At 37.5% G+C, this 22910-nt stretch overlaps 1 protein-coding gene across 4 annotated transcripts in view; it reads right to left on the reverse strand.

Annotated features, from left to right (window-relative positions):
* Ptprz1 (protein tyrosine phosphatase receptor type Z1) overlaps nucleotides 1-22910 on the reverse strand; it is a 187150-nt gene that overhangs the window by 40090 nt on the left and 124150 nt on the right. For 2 of the 4 annotated variants that reach the window (XM_006988377.4, XM_016006858.3), the window contains exons 11-13: nucleotides 21069-21115; nucleotides 13552-17098; nucleotides 9002-9146 (exon numbers count right to left, since the gene is read on the reverse strand). In XM_006988377.4, coding sequence (XP_006988439.2) covers nucleotides 9002-9146; nucleotides 13552-17098; nucleotides 21069-21115 — 3739 coding nt within the window. The remainder of the gene's footprint in view (nucleotides 1-9001; nucleotides 9147-13551; nucleotides 17099-21068; nucleotides 21116-22910) is intronic. The other 2 variants (XM_016006859.3, XM_006988378.4) reach the window with 1 other exon arrangement.

A 22910-nucleotide genomic window follows, 5' to 3' on the forward strand; every position in this document is an offset into this window, starting at 1 on the left:
AGCAGGCATCAGCTCTCCCTGCTCTCTCTTCCTCTCAGAGAAACCCACATGTACCACTTTAGCATCTTGGGTATTACCCTCCCTCTCCCCACACTTTTGCCTCCTTCCCATGACTTTTGCATCATCCCAAATGCTACAACCTCTGAAGGCTTCCGGATGTCTCTGTCACTATTCTCCCTTTGCTTGCTCTGTGGCGCATGTCACTATGAAAAATGCAAATCCCCCTCTCCTTAGATTGGGACTACATCTGGATAAACTCTAGCTGCAAATGCAGTAAATACACACTCAACTCATCCCATGCCATGACTTAGCAACATAGCACAAGGTAGAGTATTGGTTATTTGCTTCTGTGATAATGTGACTGGAAATTTTTAGTTATTGTTACTGCCCAGCAACTCAAGAAACTAGTAAACTTTGTACGGGCAGATAAATCAAAGTCAAAATTTAAAGTACAGTTCCTACTGAATGTGAACTCCTTTGGTAGTATGGTAAAGACAAAAAAGGTTGAGTCATCTTAAGCTAGGAACCTTCCATTATTTGTGCACTTATTTCTATGTTTTTATATTTATAGTTAGTCTCCTCCACCCAAATATAAGCCAACCATGCAAAATAATTAATTACTACAATATTGTTCATAAAAGGTATCATGTTATAGGTACCTTAAGATACCCTTTCAATGAATGTAGTATAAAATTGTGTATTTATAACTTATTTTGTAACTTTATTGTCAAGAGAAAAAAAACCCCATAAAGCAACAATGTTTATAACAAGGCACAGCACTTGGCTCTGAGAGTGTAAGACCTTGAAAATCACACCTGAAAGAATAGTAGAGCATCTTCCAGAGACTGCAGTAGTCTAAGAAGACGAGTGGATCAAGATCAAGTGTCAAAGGGGCCCTAACACTGACACGGACTGGCCCACCGGGGGTACCACGACCATAGGAGAACCAGGGCTTGGGTAGTCAGGAAGGCAATGATTCGGTGAATGACAGACAGACAACACACTCAGAAGTGGTTTGAATCTGCTGCAATAAGAAAATGACTGGATAAAGATCAAGTGTCAAAGGGGCCCTGACACCAATTTCATCTTGGAAAGCAGTCTGCAGTCACATGAGGAATGAGAAAGTTGGAAACAACCAGGCCTACAGTAAAGAAACTGTGTTAATGGCAGTCCACCTGAGTGGCTCTGAAGCCACGCTGAAGCAGGCTGTCTATGCAACCACGGCAGGCATGTTCTGACATTGGCATGAAGGTGATGGTCATGGAACATTCCTTCTGGGACTTCCTGCAATTCACAGCTGCAACATGAATGCTTTAGCAGCACTCTTGGTATTTAGTTAAGGTTCAGTTTGGGATTTTCAGTAATATGGGGCTTAATGTCATGAACCATATTTAGTTGCTAAACATTTCTTTCTTCTACGAACTTAAAGCCCATTCTCCCATAAATACTGCCAAATGGTACAGGGAGTAGGTCTACTTGCAGTGATGTTGTGCATACCTTTCTATTATTATCTATCTTCTTGGTAGATTTATCTACTGGATCTAGTTCATATTTTATATAGTTTTTAGATTATGCGATTCACAATGTTTTAACGCCTAAACCTACTTATCCATGGTTCTTTCTTTTTCTGACTTTTTATTTGACATTTATAGTCTAATAATTTGTATATATAGCAGACAATTGAGCCTGCTTTGTTACTGCCAATTAGTATTTCTCCTGCCTGCTTTAATAATGATTCTCCTTGGGACCTAAATATCTTACTCATCAATAGGCCAGGCAAACATTGTCTTCCTTCATGACAGCTCAAAGATATTTGATCTGTGAAATAGCTTTCACTCCTAAGCAGATTCTAGAACCCCAGTCCCTTTATCTACTGCACCTGCCCCAAATTTTCATTTTTTTATGTATCTATAAAAATTTCTTTGAAAAAAGTAGCTATTGAATCCAAAAGTGGTCTTGCATTTCTGGGCACTGAAATATTTTATCTTAATTACTTTAAGTAATTGGTTTTTTTTTTTTTTTTTTTTTTTTTTTTTTTTTTTTTTGGTTTTTCGAGACAGGGTTTCTCTGTGTAGCTTTGCGCCTTTCCTGGAGCTCACTTGGTAGCCCAGGCTGGCCTCGAACTCACAGAGATCCGCCTGGCTCTGCCTCCCGAGTGCTGGGATTAAAGGCGTGCGCCACCAACGCCCGGCAAGTAATTGGTTTTTAGGGTAGTTATTTTATAACATACTTGTTCTTTGCTATATACTTACTACATTTTTAAAAACATAGGTCTATGCCTTTTGATTTCACAGAAACCCAACTCTTAATTCAGTGACAAGAATAAAATGGTACTCAGTGTTTGTTGAATTAGATGGATTTGTAGTAGTAAATAAATCCTCACAACTATATGTTATTCAGAAGCATGATAGATTCTGTTGTCTAACTAAGCCTCAAGTAAGACAATGTAAATTTTCAAAACATTTGAAAGGGACAGATGGAATACATATATAAAAAAATAAATGGATAGATGGTTAAATAGATGGACAGAAGATAAGCTGGAAACTTTAGGAGAATGGGAAGAAGAAAAAATTTAGTAGAATATAAAAATGTAAATAAAAACATTGACCTTGTAATTTGTCATGTTGCTAATGTGTGTTAGAGCCACTGGGTTAATATCAATTCTGCTAGCTTCAAAAACCTAATGGAATCTTCACTAGTTTTTGAAGATAGGTGGCCCAATAATGGTACTTGGCACTAATTTTCCTAAGACTCAAAAATCATACTAAAAATCTTGTATGAGGAAGAATTAAAATTGTTTAGTCATTTAGGTATATTCTACATGGAAGGTGACATTCTACTTTAAGGTAGTATGGTGCTAGAAAGCCTGCATTTGCTGTGGATGTCCTGTATGCTGTGAATATATGTTGCTATGATTGATTGATAAATAAAACGCTGATTGGCCAGTAGCCAGGCAGGAAGGAAGGACAGTGTAGGCAGGACAAGGAGAGAGGAGAATGCTGGGTGGAAGAAGGCTGGGTCAGGAGATGCTGCCAGCCACCATGATGAGTAGCAAGATGTAAGTTACCGGTAAGCCCCGAGCCACATGGCAAGGAATGAATAGAAATGAGCTGAGTTTAAGTGTAAGAGCTAGACAATGGTAGGCCTGAGCTAATGGCCAAGCAGTTTAATTAAATGAGCTTCTGAGTGATTATTTTATAAGTGGTTGTGGGGTCCATGGGGCTGGGCAGGACTGGAGAAAACTTCAGCTACATGCATTTGTTACTGTTAGTTCTCTCCAAGGACCCACAAACATGAATTTAAGGTCAAGAGATAATTTATATTTCCTAGCCCCATTTTCCCGGTGGAAAACAACTGTATCTACAGAATGTTCTGTTCTGCTTTACTTTTGATGATGTGCTGTTTTGCCACACATAATGTTGGTATGCTTTAAAAAAAAATTGAAGTTTTTCTTTCTCAAGAAAAGACTATTTACAAATCTTCCCTGTGGAAGTAGTTTTGCATCTTAAAAACTTATGGTGTGGCTCATGTAAATTATACCTTAAAACATCTGGAAAACAATTTCAAGGCATATTACTTAATGTATGACAAGTTTAAGTCTCTATATTCCATCTGTTCCGAATAAGCAGTGAGTGTCTTCACGTCTATGTGCTAAGTGTTGATAACTGTGTCTCCTGCTAATTATCACTCCACTGTGCTGAAAAAAGTGATGACTGTTTTAAACTTGTAGACATAGGTCCCATCAATCAATGGTAATCTGATTATTTAATTTACACCTTTTTTCACAGTATTTAGAATTAAAAGCTAGAAATGTGTAATTATATCCCTTTTCAAGAGTCCCCATACAAATACAAAACAACATTCAAAAGCTTTGTTCACTCACAGACCACCTAAAGAAAATCTCACTGCACACTTCAAGATGGGTACAACCCAACAGAAAACAGAAGAAACACATTCATAGGTCAGAAGTGATGTAACCAAGGCCACCTAGTAAATTAGAGGTGGGCCTGGGGAAGGGACTCAGATTTTGCCATCTACACTTTGTTCTGTCTTTCTGCTAAACTGCTCTCTCTCAGTGTCTCTACAAAGCACAGGTAAGCACTCAGGTAAATCAGACAAAGGATAGGACTCAACTCACGTTGAGGTTAATTTTTCTACTAAAAATTGCATTAGAAAAACATTTAAATATTTTTTAAGAATTTTATCGCTTTACCTCCCACATTTAGGTCTTTGATCTTTTTATTTTTTCACTCATTATTTTCTTGTTTTGCATATATATACAAGGGGCAAGTGTGTGTGGAGGTCAGAGCAAATTACAGGAGTGGGTTCTCTCTCTCCTCTCTCCTCTCCTCTCCTCTCCTCTCCTCTCCTCTCCTCTCCTCTCCTCTCCTCTCCTCTCCTCTCCTCTCCTCTCCCCTCCCCTCCCCTCCCCTCCCCTCCCCTCCCCTCCCCTCCCCTCCCCTCCCCTTCCCTCCCCTCTTCTCTCTCTCTCTCTCTCTCTCTCTCTCTCTCTCTCTCTCTCTCTCTCTCTCTCGTGTGTGTGTGTGTGTGTGTGTGTGTGTGTGTGTGTGTGTGTGTGTGTGTGTGTTTTATGAGGAAAAGGTCAGACCTGGCCGGGTGGTGGTGGCACACGCCTTTAACCCCAGCACTTGGGAGGCAGAGCCAGGCGGATCTCTGTGAGTTCGAGGCCAGCCTGGGCTACCAAGTGAGTTCCAGGAAAAGGCGCAAAGCTACACAGAGAAACCCTGTCTTGAAAAAACCAAAAAAAAAAAAAAGGTCCAACCTGTGGATCTCCTATTCCCTCATACTATTTGTTGAAATGATAGTCTCTGTTCATGAGGACTTGGGACTCTGTCTAAAATTTGTTGATCACAGACATAAGAAATTATTTCTTATCCCTCAATTCTACTTCATTGAACTGTGTGCTTATTTTTAGTGCCAGAACTTGATTCCTTGATTACTCTAGCTCTGGAGCAAACTTTGAAGTCAGGGAGTGTGAACCATTCATCTTTGCACCATTTTCTTAGAAGAAATTTACAAGGTAAGTCCTGATGACTCCAGGTTAGGAGCTGCTTTCTTAGACATAGTAGCAAGTCATAAGCAATGACAGAAAAAATGAATGAAGTGGACTTCATCAAAATACAAACAATAATATATTAAAAGATATTAGTCTACAAGTAAGAAGACTATACACAAAACAGAAAAAAATGTAAATTGGATAATGGTGAAAGACATATATGCAGTATATAAAAAAAGGATGCTTACAACTCAGTTATAAGAATCATGGACTGAGGAGGTGGTTCAGTTGGCAAAGCACTTGCCACACAAGCGTGAGGGAGGACTGGGATTTATATATCTAAAATATATAGAAAAGCCAGTAAGCATGACAGACTGTATGCTGTCCTAGAACACTGGAAGGCAGAGACTTGGAAATCCCCAAAGCAAGCTGACAAGTCAGACCAGCTCTAAGAGGGAGATCTGGGTTCAGCAAGATCTGGGTTCAACTCTGACTCCTCATTTGAGGGAGGGAGATTGAGGAAGACACCCAAGATGAACTTCAGGTATCTCCATAAATGCACAGACACTTGTACGAATACCTAAATGTACACATGCACCCATACACATACCTGTGTAACACACACACACACACACACACACACACACACACACACACACGCTTGCACACATGCATGCATACATGCACATACTCAGCAAAATAAAAACAAAAAACAAATAACCTAATTAAAAATAGGCTGGCCGGGCGGTGGTGGCGCACGCCTTTAATCCCAGCACTAGGGAGGCAGAGGCAGGCGGATCTCTGTGAGTTCGAGGCCAGCCTGGGCTACCAAGTGAGTTCCAGGAAAGGCACAAAGCTACACAGAGAAACCCTGTCTCGGAAAAAAAAAAAAAATAGGCTGGGCCGGGTGGTGGTGGCGCACAACTTTAATCCCAGCACCCGAGGCAGCACAGGAGGCAGAGGCAGGCGGATCTCTGTGAGTTTGAGGCCAGCCTGGTCTACAGAGCGAGATCCAGGAAAGGTGCAAAGCTACAGAGAGAAACCCTGTCTCAAAAAACCAAAAAAAAAAAAAAAAAAAAAAAGAAATGAAATTGCTGAATAAGCACAAGGAAAAAACTGCCCAGCACTATTAGTCACCAGGGAAACTCTGAACAGCGCTAAAATGCATTGCAGTGCCTGCTTTAAACAGATGGCCTTTATTATCTATTTGCTTTTCTCATGAAAGGGCCAGCTTTTTTTTTTTTTAAAGTTTAAACAAAATTTTGGAAAAACTCACAAGGACTGTGAGTGCTACACATATTGGTTTTTTGTTTGATTGTTTGTTTGTTTTGGTTTTGCCTTAGATTTTCTTTTTTTCAGTATGCTAAATAATGTCTTTATTTCTTCAACTTGAAATAAATTCCAGAGCGCTCTTCTTTTCCTAAAACGGATGGGCCCTAAGACACTAGAGAAGCAGTTGAACAGATGTGGCCAGGCCAGCACCTACATATGCTCTCCTGTTTTACTGCAGTGAGTTGTTTTCAGAATGTTCTTTGCAGGGCTCTCCTTGACCTGCACTGCTTCCTGTTAGTGTTTTCTCCCTTCCCATGGGCTGTGGCTTTCACACATACCTAAAATGTACCCATTTTGGCTGATTTAATTACATTATTAATAAATATGTCCACATTGGAATTTAAGTATTTCACATAAACCTTGAACAGGAGACTATTGTGATTGGGCACAATTCTCCACACCCCCAGTGTTTTACAATCCATCTAGAAGTTATTTTTTCTAGTGAGTTAATTTCATGCAGACACATGTAAGACAGGTATCTAGCAATGTTTAATGAGTTTTGAAGGGGTTTAGCAAAGAGTGACATTTTTTTCCAGCACATTTAATAGACAAAATACATACATAAAACCACCCAAGTGTTGATCTTTTAGCTGCATCCTGTGTTCAAGGTACACGAAATAGTGTTTGTGAGGAAAAGAGAAACATTTTACTGAGGTGAGGATCAAATGGTCTTGACAATTTAATCTGACTTTCTTGATGGTGGATAATCCATACTAACAAAGGTTAAAACACTTGGATTTTAGTTTCTCATGAAATATCACACCATATTAAACACACTGAATTTTAACTTTGCACAAGATAGCTAAGAACAAATAATAGAAATTATAAAACTTATTCTAATTATTTCATTTAAGTATAAATCACCTGCCACTTTATTAGAGTTTAACATTAGCACTATTTAATATGAAATATATCTTGTCATATCTTCCATCTTTTGTTAAACTTATTTAAAGCAAATTCTCATTTACCCAAATATTTCATTTTCTAGGGAAAATCAGATTAGACAAAAATGAGTAAAGCGAACAAACTGAATATAAAAATGTGTCCAAAAAACAAATGTGTCTACAAGTTTAAACAAGTCTGGTGGGGTGGGGGTGGAGAGAAACCAAACAAATGCTGGCAGGATGACCTTGATGGACTGCGAGCCACGCTCACAGACACCTAACCATGGCGTCTTCTACACTGTAGACTCTACAGAAAGAGACAGCAGTCACTGGAGCACAGACGGAAGGAAGCTGCTTTGCCTCTTCATACTGACTAAATGGGCTCCTAACAAAAATGTGGTCTGGTGGCATATCCTGGTCTGTTCTGTTGCACAAAAGCAGTCAGATATGAGACACAATTGGTTGTAGAAGTAGTCTGTTGTAGCCCAACAACAGAGCTACATGAAATGACAAGCTTGAATCTTCACGGACTTGGGCACATTCAGTTTGGTTCATTCAGCTGCCTGGACCCCCTGCCTGGAATGCCTTTGCCTTCATCCCTAATTTTCAAATCACATATAAGTCAAGCTCAGCAACTGTTTCATACATAACTCTGCCCGTCCTGGCTTCTCGAGAGCTCACGTTCTCTTATAACTGCATTAGACTTTGGCCACTATGCATGTATGTTTGTGTAACATTTAAAAAGTTTTTCATAGCAAAGTATTTTCTCTCAGCAAGCGTGAGTTCCTTAAAAGCAATGATTCTTACTCAAAATTTACTGTTGTTATATTTCCCAACAGTTAGTTGGCACAGTTACTAAGTGGATAGATACATGGGAAACAGTTAACAATTAGACTGTGAAAAACATTTTGGGATAACAACTAGAGAGCAGTAATTTGAACTTATAAAATGCTGTTGTTTAACAAAAGAAGTTAATTATAGGCCTCTGTACACAATTCTCCTTTATGAGGAAAGCATAAATTACTAAGTGAAGCCCTTTCTTGGCTTATAAACAGGAATTCTCCTATTATCGTCATTGAGTTCTTGTTTTCCAAGAAACAGTTATACTGATTTGTTTTATGTCCTTGGTAAATTCATGAATTAGTTGCCTGCTGTGCTTGGTACAAAGGAGAGAGCTTATTATACAGGCCACTGCCCTGGTCCTTTAAAGTTCTGAAGGATTAGTGAAGAACATGGAGGCACATTTCAGCTTCAAAGCCAGTAATAATTTTTTAATGTCTCTGCATCTTAACATAGCCATTTCTCATATCTTTATATTTCAGTTGCTTCATTTTTGCTTTTGTATATATGCTATCATTTTCTATGACTGTGTACAGTTGATATATATCTTATAAAATCTCATAGTTTTCATATAAAATTGTTCTTCTAAATAATAACTTTTGTATTTATAACAGTTGATAAAAGGGCTATTATTAATGGTAAGTGCTATGATGATGTTAGAATGTTAATTTGGTTAATATGAAAGTACAGCTGTCAATACATCTTAATAATCATTAACAAAAGTCAAAGTTCTTCTATTTACCTTCCATTCTTTAAGTACAGAAAATATCAACCTTTAGGTTCATAAGTTTGCCTTCTTCATAGGTGAATCCACTAGTAACTGCTTTAGTGTAAAGGGAATTTTGAATATGATCTGGAAATCCTTCAGATTAAATATAGGCATAAATCTGAGCTTTAATAATGGAAATTTCCAAAACACTCAACTTACCTCCAATAGATGAGAATAGCAACAAGAACCACTAGACAGATAAAAGTCAGGGCGGATACGATCACAAGGGGGATAACTGCCTTCTTCTCCGACTCCAGCCCCTCAGCTAGACCAATACGAGACTCATGGCTACTATTACTGGCCTCTGTAGTCAGAAAGAATTGAGAGAGTTGACATTTAAGATGGAAAAGTAGTGGCATTTTCCAGCTGACTCAGTGCAACCTGCATTGTTTCTACTTACCTTTAAAGTTCTGACTATGATGCAAAGGTTGTCTACACATCAGTATAGATAAAATGATGTTTAAAAATTAAGGCAAGATATTAGAGCTACTTAAAAAAAAAAACAGAAATCGTCAGAGGTGGGGGTGTTATAGCAGGATCTGGAACCAATCCCAGTTGAAAAATAAATTGATCAAAGGAAAACTGAAGCATCAACATTAGAAGATTACTGTTAAAAATAAAGGTTAGGAAACCACAGGGTTACTGAATCACTGTATGTAACCTTGGTGTTCTAAAACTAATTATGTGTATTCATTTTAACCTTATAATTTGGTAAACAATTAAGAAAAAATGATAACTACTTTTCAATCAAACTTTCAATTTTAAATATAGGTTGATTTTACATGTTATTTTCAAAATCCTTTTAAATTTTCCATTATTTGAGAATTTTATGCATCTATATTACATGTTTTGATCAAGTTTGTTTTCAAATTCTTGTCTGCTGTTTTTCTATCAAATATGAAAACTCTATTTCATATGAACTTAAAAAATGCATGTATCTAAGAAATTGCTTTCAAAAATACTTGTGGACTGAAAACATCTGAAGACAAACCTTGAGTTAATCTAAAAGTTGGTGAGCTACTATATTTATGTTCGATTAGGTACTTTATTGTACAAAATCTTTGAAAAAAATCACTGCAACGGAGTTATCCTTCTAGGTTGTCAAAAAACAATTTCAGACCTGTGAATGTTGGTGAACAGCCCTGATTCCTCTCTGCTTTGAATGGTGTTCAGAGGAAAGCTAAGACAATTATTTAGGAGAGCTGTTCCAACTCTCCCCGAGCCTGGTTGTTGTCTTGTACAGGTGCTGAGAGAGCTAAATTGAAGGTCCCACCAAAGTCTTCATACTTCCAGCATTGGATACAATTCATGTTTTCTACCAAATGTTTTACTGGCAAGAAACACAAAGAGTTCATTTCAAATATGTGACACCCTTTGAAGTTCGGGAGAACTGAAGCTCCTGTATAAAGCACACATGTGACATTCTACATGTCTAACCCTGGAGAACTCTGGGTTAGCACTGCAGCTTCCTTCTGCTAACCTGAGGGAACAGGGTTACGAACTTGGATGCATTCATACGGACATTTTACCAAAGGAATATAAATGACACCCGTGTTTTCCAGGATCTGAAAATCATTTAGATTATCCATCTTTGCTAGAAAAAAATGTGGAATTCAAAAGTGTGCCTAAAAAAAAAACCCTTTAAACTATATAAATAGTAAAATATCATAAACCATCCAATATTTGTGTTGTGGTTAATATTCCTGTGAGAAAGCTAAAGTTTGATTATTTTAATTAGGTCATCCATATACTCTGGCCATTATGTTCTCTGTGGAGACTCATGCAGACCCATAAGTAATCTGATGATTAATATACTGAAATGTCCTTATAACATTTAAAATGGCATCTTGCTTTTTCCATGGTTATCTTCACATTTTTTCTATCATAACTATTACCTAAATGGAAAGAAACTGTGGAAACAAATAAAATAACCTGCTTTGTAATCTTTGGTACTCAGTGATTATAAATGGTGGTTAATATTCTTATCTATATCATCATCTCTAAATTGTAAGCCCCAGAATAGATGCTACAACATCACCTGTAACGTTTTAAGAATGCAAATTTGGGGCCCCACTGGAACCCCACTAGATTGTCTGAATAGAGTCCATGCTCAAATTTAAGGAAAAAAAGTGAGTTAATAAGTTTACATAAATTTTATGACCACACATATTCATTGTAATATATTATATATTATATACACACACATATATGGGTGAATGTGTATATAACTAAATATATAGTTTAAGCATATGTACATATACACATGAAATATGTCAGGTCATACATGTAATGTATGTGGAAAATATGTTTCTTGAAAGTACATATAACAAATGCAATTACATTTATATGCATGCATTATAAACACTCTATCTATCTATCTATCTATCTATCTATCTATCTATCTATCTATCTATCTTCTTCTCCATAAACTTTCCTTATAAGCTCTCAGGGAGATCTGAACTTCAATTCTGTAAATGGGGATTTAGAATGATTCTATGGTAGTTACGTATTACTGAAACCTAGGCATTTTGTACTGGAATGTATACCTTATGAAAATACAGAAAGTCTGCCAGCAGCTTTCTATGCTATAGAGGGTAACAATTAGTTGTCTCATTTTCATTTATTTGAGATTAAAATGTGCTTTGATAGAGCTTAGTAGATAGTTATTTAAATGACAGTAATTCAGTTAAGCAATAAAGAATAAAATTGACATTTTAAAGGGCTCAGAATAAAACAGCATAACTTTGGTGTGAAAATTTAAGCATAATACATATTTTATTGTTCTCAATCATGTAAGCATGTTCTGAGAGACAAACACTAATAATACATTCCCAGGGTTAGTTTTGTATTGACTTTTTATGCAACCTGGATTAAGTATCTTTGAGTCTGTGTTCATGCACACACACACACACACACACACACACACACACACACACACACACACATCCTAATGATATTATTTTAAGAAATACCATGTAAAATTTTTACATCTTAGATGTACCTTAAATGATAAGTTTCAGACTAGGGAATATTCAATAATTGGATAAGACAAATTATCTATTAGTTTTATAGATACAGTTTTAAAAGCAAATTTTTCCCTAGTCTTACTTGATCTTAGTTCCTTCATTAATTAAGTTATTTCATGAAGATGGATGTTATATTCATATCGCTTTGTCTTCATTAGTGGGAGAGCTTATTCTTAACAGTTAAATAAATCTTATTAGTACATCTAAGAGAAATGGTTCCCTTCAATAATTCTAGATGTAATGCTTAATTATATACTAGTATATGTGGCCTTTCCATAAGAGTATAATCTTGCAAGAAAGGAAAATAGATTGATTCATGATCTTTCCCTTTAAAATAAATGTGAAGATGTAAAAAGAAAAGCAGATACTGTAATTGAGGACAGATAACAGTTTGCATGTGTAACAACTCTGCTGAGCACAGTGACCCGCGGACTCATTATTCCCTCTCACACATCAGTTCATACACTGAAGCTGAAATGCAATGTTAAATGGATATTGAGTCAGAATACAGAAAAAAGAAACTTCCCTACCTACGCATATAAATTATTAATTGCTGCCACACTAAAGGATAAACAACTAATTTGAATGATGAAGATAACTAAGATAAAAAATATTTTTTAATGACATTGGTTCTATACTCTGAATTTTGAACATTAAATTCTGTGCAATTACTACCCAATATTACATTAGATTATCTTTTGACTTGCTACGATTTAAATACTTTTATTGTTAATTAAAAAAAACCTTATCACTTAATCAAAGCAATTCATATTTTTGCCATGAATTCTATGGAATTACCTAGTTATTCATATGCTTAATGGAATTAAACTTGAGTTTTGTTACCATTGACATTTAAAGCACACATCTGTATTATATATCACAATCTGCTCCAAGAAACATCTGGCTAACAAATCAATTTGCATAAAATATATTAACAATGAAAAGCATCTCTACAGAAAATGCTTTAGGCTTTTTTTTTTTACATCTTGTCACACAATACCTATATGTACTATGCACATTCATGTCTATTATTTAAGTAGGAATGACAAATATTTTAGCAAACACAAAGTAGAATGTATTTTGCTGGTTTATACTGCCCTCTTTAGGCAACATAAAGAAGCTCAAAGAAAGATAGTTTTAAAACAACATTATGTTTATAAAAATCTTTCTTAGCTATTAAATCTAAAACCTGTGATTCTTTTTAGAAGCTCTTCCAGCTGCTGTGGACATTGCTCTCCATTGGTTGGCAGGTGCTTATAGCATATTACTAAGATTTTAAACCCAACAGGATTAGTTTACAACTTACTTTAAGATACGCGTGTGAACATTTAAATGGTCTCAACACAGCACACTGTATTGTAATATACCAATGGTATATTACATAATGGCATACATAATTGATTATACACATAATAGAAATCCTGTAAGATAAGAATTAGTAACACACAAGCAAAATTCTATTTTTGAGATAATTAAATCAAGGACCAAAATATGTTGGATATTCATTTGAAATCATAAGTAAAATCACATTTTAAAGAGCTATAAATCGATTTGTTGGGTGTTTTGATTAAAAAGTGAAGATCTGCTGGTGTACCAGAATTCTTTTCTTCCACGAGGCTTCTAGTTAACTTTCATAGCAAGAAAATTAGCACATCTCATTCTATCCCTTTGCTCATGACTAACCTGCCTCTGAACTGTTGGATACTTCTGAGTGCTCACTATTAACAGATGGTGTGGAGGACCGTGGAGATCCCGGAGCTATGCCTGTGTCATCTGCTTCCAGGACACCATCAGCATCCTTTTCATTAACATCTGGAAAACTGAGATCTGTGGAAGTCTCATTATCACTAAGGCTGTCTGAAGTGCCTTGCCCTGATCCGCTCTCTTCTTCACTTGTCAGAACTGTCCAGCCTTTGGATTCTGGGGTGAGGGGAAGGACAGCACTGCCGGGCGGAGTGTTACCGTCCTCTTTCCCCTCACTGTTCTTCTGGGGTAGCGCATTTGTTGTGGGTGATTTATCAGGACTTTGATCCACACTAGTTACACCTGTGCCTCCATTTTCTTCTTCGGGATTCTCAAAGAGCAAATGTGAACCTGGGTCACTCTGATCCACAAGACTATTTTCCTGGGTGTCTGAGTCATTCATTACCTTTTCCTGGGACTCTCTATAGGGTGAACATGACATACACTTATTTATGGGAAAGTGATCACTATCTATGTCATCATAATCATCATCATAGTCATCACCGTCTTCACCTTGCACTAAGTCAGCATCAGATCTGGCACTATGAGTCAGCTGAGAAGTAGCTTTAGAAGGAAGAAGCAACTTGGCCGTGGTCACAGAGTCATCTCTGTTGGGAGAAACAGTTGCAGTGGAAATGTACCCACTTCCTAATGGAACAGAGTGGTCAGTAGATACAAGTACATCAGAAACAACTGTTTGAAGACCAGCCAGCACCTTATCAGTAATAGAACTTTCAGTGAGCATGGAAACTTCCTCGGAATACACAAGCTTGTTTATAAGTGTATTTTGTGGTTCATCAGTGGACAGAACAGGAGTAGCAAATGCATGCCCCTCTTTCCGAGGAAAGGCCTGGCTAACGTCCAGATGTGCAGTTTGGAACAACTCATCATCACTGTACAAAGATGGCAGCACTTGCTGGGGACTTTTGCTCTTAAGCAAACCTCGTTCAAAATATTGCTCACTTGTGTAAGGAACGGCTAAACCTTGAAGTGAAGTGGAGTGCGCATGAGAAGGCGATACATCGAGAAGTGGTACAGATGTAAAGTGCAGCGTGCTTTCCCTTGAAGCAGACTCTGATGCCATGAGATGCAATATGGAAGAGCTACTTTGTTCAGCCTTGGGGGTTTCAGCCAATAGTGGATCGCTAGGCACAGATGGAAGAGCAGTTTTAAGCAAGGTGTCAACATCAGAAGCCTGAAAGGAAGGTTGCAGCAATACTTCAGTATTAAAAGGAGATGCAGCCTCATAGAGCAAGGGTTGTGTTGAAGGATGTAATGCTTCACTAGAAGCAGGGTCAGAGAATGCTGGCTCTGAGTTTGTGCTAAGCACGGGTTTAAGCCAAGTGTCACCAAATGCTTGAGATACAGTGTGTGTAGCTTGAACTGGGAAGTTATTTTCTGGAACTTGACTAATCTCATGATCAAAAACCTTAGTGATGGGATAAGCAAGAGACTCTGGAAGCATGCCATTTATGCCAGAAATAGAACCCGGGGTTTCTTGTGAAGATGTATTCCACTTATTTACAACATCAGACATCTTTGGCATGACTGTGCTTTTAGAGTGGTACGCCATCTCACTGAAAGAAGATATGTTCAGTTCAGTCTCATTTTCATACATTATCTCACTTTTAGAAAGCGGCTTAACATCATCACCAAACACAGATGTTGTATATGTAAATTCAGCTACAGAAACAGGTGAAGAAATGTTAAGAGTTCTCAGCCCATCTGTGTCAGGTAAAAGCAATTCACTATCAGAGGAGGCTCCAGACCACTCCCCGTCACCAGAGAGGGCAGGAGGAGGCTGCAGTAATGATGCGGTTGGAGTAATAAATGAGGACTCAGGCATTGATATGTGGCTAGGACTGATAAGTAAGGACCCCTGATCAGACACATCGACAGAATCATGCACAGGTATTGCAGAACTGTAAGGAACAGTGAGCATGTGGTGGGAGCCCTCAAAGGCATAAGAAGGTTCAGGCCCTGAAGAATATGCATGCATAATGACATCACTGCTCGCTGATTCGATTTGAGAAACCATAGATGTTTTATAAAGGACAGCAGATTCACTACTAAATTCCAGCGTCTCTGAAGCAGTATGAGTAGTGGCCTGATGAGACACCACATCAGAATATTGAACAAGGCTGGGTTCTAACAGCAAATCACCCCCAGCCACCAGCAGAGAAGCATGCAAAGACAGCTTATCCCTCTCAGCAGCTGAAGTAACTTGTGGAAGGGTTTGAGAAACTGTATGCGGATGGCGAAACAATTCACTACTGAAGGAAGCAGAGGAAAATGGGAGCAAAGGTGCACCATCATAGGAAGACAGGATGGATTCAAATGACACACCGACACTGGGAAATACAGGCGTAGCATGCAAGGCCGAATCACTACTTGAAGCAGCAGGGGCAGTGCTGAGGGTCTGATTGTCAAGCAACAAAGGGGTGACTAGAGGAAAGACTTCACTACTGTAGGGAGGTTGAAGAGGAGTCTCACCATTGGATACTGGTTGAGTTGTCTGGGAATGGAGTACGGTGATAGTGGGAGCCAAATCAAGTGGTCGGGAGGACGGAGTGAAAGCATGTGGTGTTACTTCAGTTGGGAGGTAGGCAAAGGTAGAATAATGAGGCATTTCCATATCTGTGACTGAAGGACCCTGTGAGACCATGGCATCTGGAGAAAATGACTCAGTTGTCTCCCCAGATTCATCAGTTTGCAGGTCCGTGGAGTTAACCTGGAGAAAGCTCTCTCTGCCAGATCCGGTTTCAGACTGTGTTGTTCGATCTGTGGAGCCAGGAAACCACACACTGCCATCAAGATCCTTTAGTGACTCCTCTGAACCTGATGAAGCTGAATCTTCTGAAGCATTCCTTGTAGATCCTGGCTTCAGCACATCATATGTGACAGCCTCAGGCATTTCTGAAGAAGATACATATCCATGGGATCTATTATCTGAGAAAAGAGGGACAGTAGAGGCTGCAGGGCTGGAGCCTGAAGAATCATCAGCTCCCCCATCGAGCTTGAACTCAGTCAGGAAGTTTTCTTCCTCCCCGATGTCAGTAGACACCTCTTGATACTCTGTTAGGGAAACCATGTTTAAGGAATCTGCAGTCCCAGACAAGTTCATCTGTGGGAAGACAAAGAGAGTTTTAGATCCATCGTTTAAGGAGGCTGAAGTACCTTCCACACTGTGTGGTGGCAGCTTAGCTTCAGTCTGAGAAGGCAGGGAAATTTCTTCTTCTGTGTCTAATTCAGCAACTTGTTGGGAATTAGAGTTCAGAGATGTGTTGAGAACATCACTCTTTCCAGTGAATTCACTTCCTCTTGTTGGTGATCTGTTAGTTTTGGCTTCATTATATTTAGTCCCCATGTGAGTATAGTGAGTTGTGGTAGAAACCTGGGGTTCCTTTTTCCTTATTTGATTTGTGGTACTGTCTCTACTGGGATTCAAGCCAGTGTTTTCTTCATTGTCTTTTCCATATTCTTCTTCCTGTGAAAGGCAAGCAAAATTTAAAGGAGCATAAAGAAATTAGAAGGGAAAAAGTCTAAATATCTTACACAGCATTACACTATGAATCTTCACTTGTAGGCCCTTCATGAATTCTCACTCTCATAGAACATGGTTCTCTTATTCTATTTTATTCTATTCTATTCTATTCTATTCTATTCTATTCTATTCTATTCTATTCTATTCTATTCTATTCTATTCTATTCTATTCTAATCTTTTGTATTTATTCAACATGCATCTATCATATTACTTTTACTTTATATTCAATAGAAAAAGCAATTAAACTAAATTAAGCCACCTTCATTTTAATGTTACATAAGAGAACCAAAATAACATCACAAAATATTTGCTTTATAATCTGACCCAGTTCTGCTGAGCACCAGTGTTCAGCTTAGTGGGATAGAATTTCCACCTTATCCCTCAACATTAGCAGTTTAAGAAACTGCCTAGCTCTCTGGTGTCACTCCACATTAAGTCCCAACACCAAGCTCTGTTCAAACCTTCCATTTCCTGTTTTTTCTCTCATCTCCGACAGATGACACTCTTGTTCATTTTCCAAGGAAAACAGAAACCAAGAGACAAAACCACACATGTTCCCAATACTGAAAACACCACTCAATTAAGCAAGCCCTACCCCACCCCTGTTCTATTGTAATTGTTAGCCTTTCCTCCAAAGGCTCATTCCACATCTGTGTAGGAGTCTACTTTCTCTTGTCTCCTTCCAAATTGAACACAGTGGAGTATTCCGCATTTTCTCAAATCCTCAGATTATTCTAACCAGTTTAAGTGAATTCAGGTCTCTACTGTTGAAAATGAGCATAAAAGAAATTCTCAAATTTAACCTCAATTATCATTTTACTTTTCTTTCTCCCTTCTGAACCTAATTTCCCCAAAGATGTATCATGTATTGCTGCTATACATGATTTAATAATCTCTATGGGCCATGCACTAATATCATCTTTGCTTATGTTCCCCACTAATACACTTTATCATACCATACCATAAACCATGTAGATTTCCATAACGATTTCATGAGAGCCTGGTGGTACTCACCTATTTTCTCCCATTGCATATTTTGGGGAAAAAGCTATACACCCATCATGCACATATGCTTTAAGTGATTTCTTTCCTAGCAGATTTTAAATTTTATGACTTTCAAATTAAACACCTCTTGGAAGCTGAGAGAGATGATCGACTGTTCTCCGTGCGTTGCTGGATTCTGTGAGGTCATACTACCTTGTGCCACCATTTCAAGAATATATCGCTCATGCTCTATGATTAATATATACGTTATATGATTGCAAATATTCTAACAAATACTCTTTCTTGTAAGTTCTTGAGAATTGTAATTCTCTCTTCTTTCTTCTGTGTCATCATACCTGACTTCTCAATGTTTTTATTTCTTAAATGTAAAGCTCTAAAGCCTTGACCATGTGGAGAAGTCTACTTTTCATAGCTTTACGATCTGGAGAGGATACTCAGGACTCAAAAACTGTCATGAATACAATCCACACACTTCTCAGCCTCCCTCATTCACTCCTGCATGAAATGTAAGATTAGGTGGTATTAGGAATTAAACAGTGGGTGGGTTGAGCAGTATTTTCAACCCATTTCAAAGTCACACTGTAGGAAAACACACTATTAAATTTATCTGTTCTGAACTGACCACATACTTTGTAGTTAATTTCATTAGGATGAAACATGCTGATTTGTAAAGTTACATTGGCTAACCACAGTACCTGGACCTATTGTTTTAATTCCCAGGTATATGGTGGCAGCTGACTCCTTTCCCAGAGCAGTGCAAACTGTTATGTTTTTACATTATAAAACAGGACTTCTGCTTCTTTGGATGCTATTGTGATGGGAAATCCCACAGATAATATAGTTCTTCATAAATCCTGTCATTCTCTTCCAGATCACAAACTTTCTTGACGTGGAAATGATTATTATTTTTAAGTTCTACTGAGTCTTTTTGCATATCCTCTTTCTCTGTGAGCTATGCATTCTCTCCCTTTATTTCCCGATTATCCACACTTTTCCATTGTGTTGTGCTAGGAAGTGGGAAGTAGGAAAGTGAGTATATTTTTCAGGGGTTTTGTCTCCTATGTTTTCACCACAGGATGGCCCTGTCCTTCTACAGAGGTCACAGTATCTGCCGGAGACAGTCTCTACACCTTCGCCCTGCCTTTCAGGTGTAGGTATAGCAAACAGTCTCTGATAGCTGTGGGCCCAAGTGTACAAAGGCACCTCTTGACATCCACTGACCTTCTCACACGCTGATGAATAGGTTTTTTTGTTTGTTTGTTTGTTTTTATTAAATCAACCTCAATGAGTACACTAGACTGTAACATCTGTTTCTTGCTGGAACCTGGACAGATGTGCTGGGTTATTTCCCCTCTTTCTGTTGAGGAATCTTTAACCATAGCATGAAAGACTGTGGAGATGTAATCTGCAAACATTGCAGTTTACTTTTCTAACAAGAAGATCTGCTTGTTTGTAATACATACAGCTGGTGAGAGTTAAATAACATGGCATATATATATATATATATATATATATATATATATATATATATCCTTTACCATCTCTAATCTTACACTGCTAGAATTTATAGACTATTCACACAACTGAAAGCTATAATAAACGCAACACTGTAGTTTTATAGAAAAATTTGCTAGTAATTAACATTGGAAAATTTCAGACTTTTTTTTTTTTTTTTTTTTGGTTTGTTGAGACAGGGTTTCTCTGTGTAGCTTTGTGCCTTTCCTGGATCTCGCTTTGTAGAACAGGTTGGCCTTGAACTCACAGAGATCTGCCTGCCTCTGCCTCCCAAGTACTGGGATTAAAGGCATGTGCCACCAACGCCCAGCTGGAAAATTTCAGACTTTTGAAAGCTTCTCCTGAGGCCTCTTTAGTATCAATATTAGTTAATAATAAAAATGAACAGAGAATTGTAATCATGGCAATTATAATGAAAGGTAATTGCATATTGCATTTCTTATGAGATGGAATACAAACAATATCAGTTGCTAAATTACTAGAATAGGGCTCGCTTCAGTTTATCAGATAAAAAAGAGTTAATTTGGCAGCATAGCAAAATAAGGATTGTTCCTTCTTTTGACTTGATTCTGTTAATAGTTTTAGGCATTATTTGTACACATGTGAACATGAGCATGTGGCCACGCAAAAAGTGATCCCTAGATGAATTTTGTGAACTCTTGTTATAAAGTAGAATATGTACTTGGGAAGGTAAGAAAGGTTAATGATAGACATATAAATCATTGAGATAATTTTTCTGTATAACCTGATTTCAATTCTTTAGTAGGTAATGGCATTAATTATCATTTTTCTCTGCTCCTACACAATTTGTACATATGCACATGCTTATATCATCTAGAGTGCCTGGTTTGAAAATATAGTTTCAGTTATGATGTACAAAACATTGGTGGTTAGGTTGAAATATACATTCACTCAATTGTTTTCTCTCATGCCAAAGACTAAGATAATGTTAAAATTTGTTGATATTCTCAAATGTTTATTCAGAGGACATTGTACTAGAAACATATGCTTTTTATATGATTAGCTCAAATACAAATTCTATTTATAACCTGCTTTATATCTGTCATTGGTTATTTATAAACTACAACATTTTTAAAAACTAGGAAAATATTACTAGAAAAAATTAGATTCTACAAAGTTCCAATACAGCTGTAGCTTATCGCTACAATTATTTGTAAAGCTGATTAGTTTTTTCATTATAACCATTTTTGGGGTGTTATACTAATCAAAACGCCTTCTAGGTTCATCATAAATCACATATACTGAGTGTGTGACATTAGTGCACAAAATTAATCCAACAGTGAATCATACAACAGTATCTAAAATCCAAGCAATAATTCTAGATAGGCTTTTAAACTTTGAAACATTTGAATATAAAAATAGCTATGATACCTTGATGATTTCTTCAGATCCAATTAATTCAGGAAAAAGGTCAAGTTCTACAAAGTTAAAAAACAATATTATTAGCAGTTTTAATTTAACTCCTGCAGGCTTATAGGCTTATCTTTGGGTAGAAAGGGAAAAAGTTAAATGAAAAGTGAAAAATCACTAGCTTTGAAAATATCTCAAAATAAAAATGCCAAAAACTGACATGTGACATTGACATTGATTACCATCTTCCACTAGAATTGTCTTCCCCAAGCCTAGCCCAACTCACACCAAAGCTGAGAATAAAAAGGAGGACATGACAGTGATAAAACTCAAGGTCAAAACAGCCCGGTTTCTCATCAGCACATCTTTGGAGCTGATGGGAGGAGAACTGAGGGGTGACAGGGACTTTCTAGAGCTTTGGGCAGGAGTAATATCATGACTTGCTTATCTTCCTGAAGGTCTTCTGACCAAGGGCCAAGTAATTCTTTCTTACTCTCCTAATTTGTGCTTGTGTTTATTAGAATGCAGGTTCCTGCACCAGGTAAAAGGGAGAACTTTTTTTTTTTTTAAAGATTTATTTATTTATTTATTATGTATACAATGTTCTGTCTGCATGTGTGTCTGCAGGCCAGAAGAGGGCACCAGATCTCAATGCAGATGGTTGTGAGCCCCCATGTGGTTGCTGGGAATTGAACTCAAGACCTCTGGAGGGACAGTCAGTGCTCGTAACCTCTGAGCCATCTCACCAGCCCATAAAGGGAGAACTTTTTATCAGCAAGCTTCAGCTGGGGCTGGCACCATGGAGAGCTGGACAGAAAGATCCCTATGTATGTTCTCCAGGAAATTCATCTAATGCCATTTATGCTATTGTAGAGAATCAGTAACCAGATTCATCCAAGCCTGCTTTTTATTTTTCCCAACCAATTAGATCAACACACACACACACACACACACACACACACACACACACACACACACACACACACACACACACATATATTTTACCATTGCTAAAAAAAACCCTGTTAACAACCAGTGATTGAATGCTTGCCTGGAAAAGATTAAGACCTGGTTCTTGCTGTGCAGAAAGGAATCTAGCACACAGACACATTACTGGGAGTTTATAGATATTTCTCAGTCTTCGGCCCAGTGCTGGGTTTATTAGGAGTAGTGAGGGCTTGGGGGCATTGTTTCGGTGATGTTTTTATTATGTACAGATTTTTATGAAACTTCACTCCATTGCTCCATCTTGATGTTGCTTATGCTCCATGTTTAAGTCTTTCCACAGTAAATGCATAGTCTAAAGAAATTCCATGGCATAGGTGAATTGATATTAAAAATTCATCATGTTTTGACTTTCCCTTCAATACAGACTGTCACAAGTTCATTTTTGTCATCAGAAACTCGCTAGGTATTAATAGATATAAAAGCAAAAACATAGTTGGGTCCATGAATTCTATTTAGAAGAGAAATTACACAGTGTCTATAAATGTACTCAATTCCTATGATTTAAAGTTAATACTCTTAAAAGCTTAACAACTTCAGAGTTACTTATCCTTACTAATTTTCTGTGCCATCAAGGTGAAGATTCTCACTTGAAATACTCCCAGACTTACATTAAATTCTCCTCATTTTTTTCCTTGTGAAAATCAACTATGAAAGAATTTGGAAATTTTATATGGGCCAATTGTTCTGTTTTTGTTCCCATGAAATCATTTCCTTACATCTGGTTTTCAAGCTGTTTATCACAATGGTTCCAAGTTAAAGTAATATCAATAATCTCAAACACCTGAGTCTTTGTAACCTTCAAGAAAACCAGTGGAAAAGTCACAACATACAATGCTCTGTGGCTGAATCGACCTT

Source organism: Peromyscus maniculatus, chromosome 3 (assembly GCF_049852395.1).
Source record: "Peromyscus maniculatus bairdii isolate BWxNUB_F1_BW_parent chromosome 3, HU_Pman_BW_mat_3.1, whole genome shotgun sequence".
NCBI classification, from domain to species: Eukaryota; Metazoa; Chordata; class Mammalia; order Rodentia; family Cricetidae; genus Peromyscus; species Peromyscus maniculatus.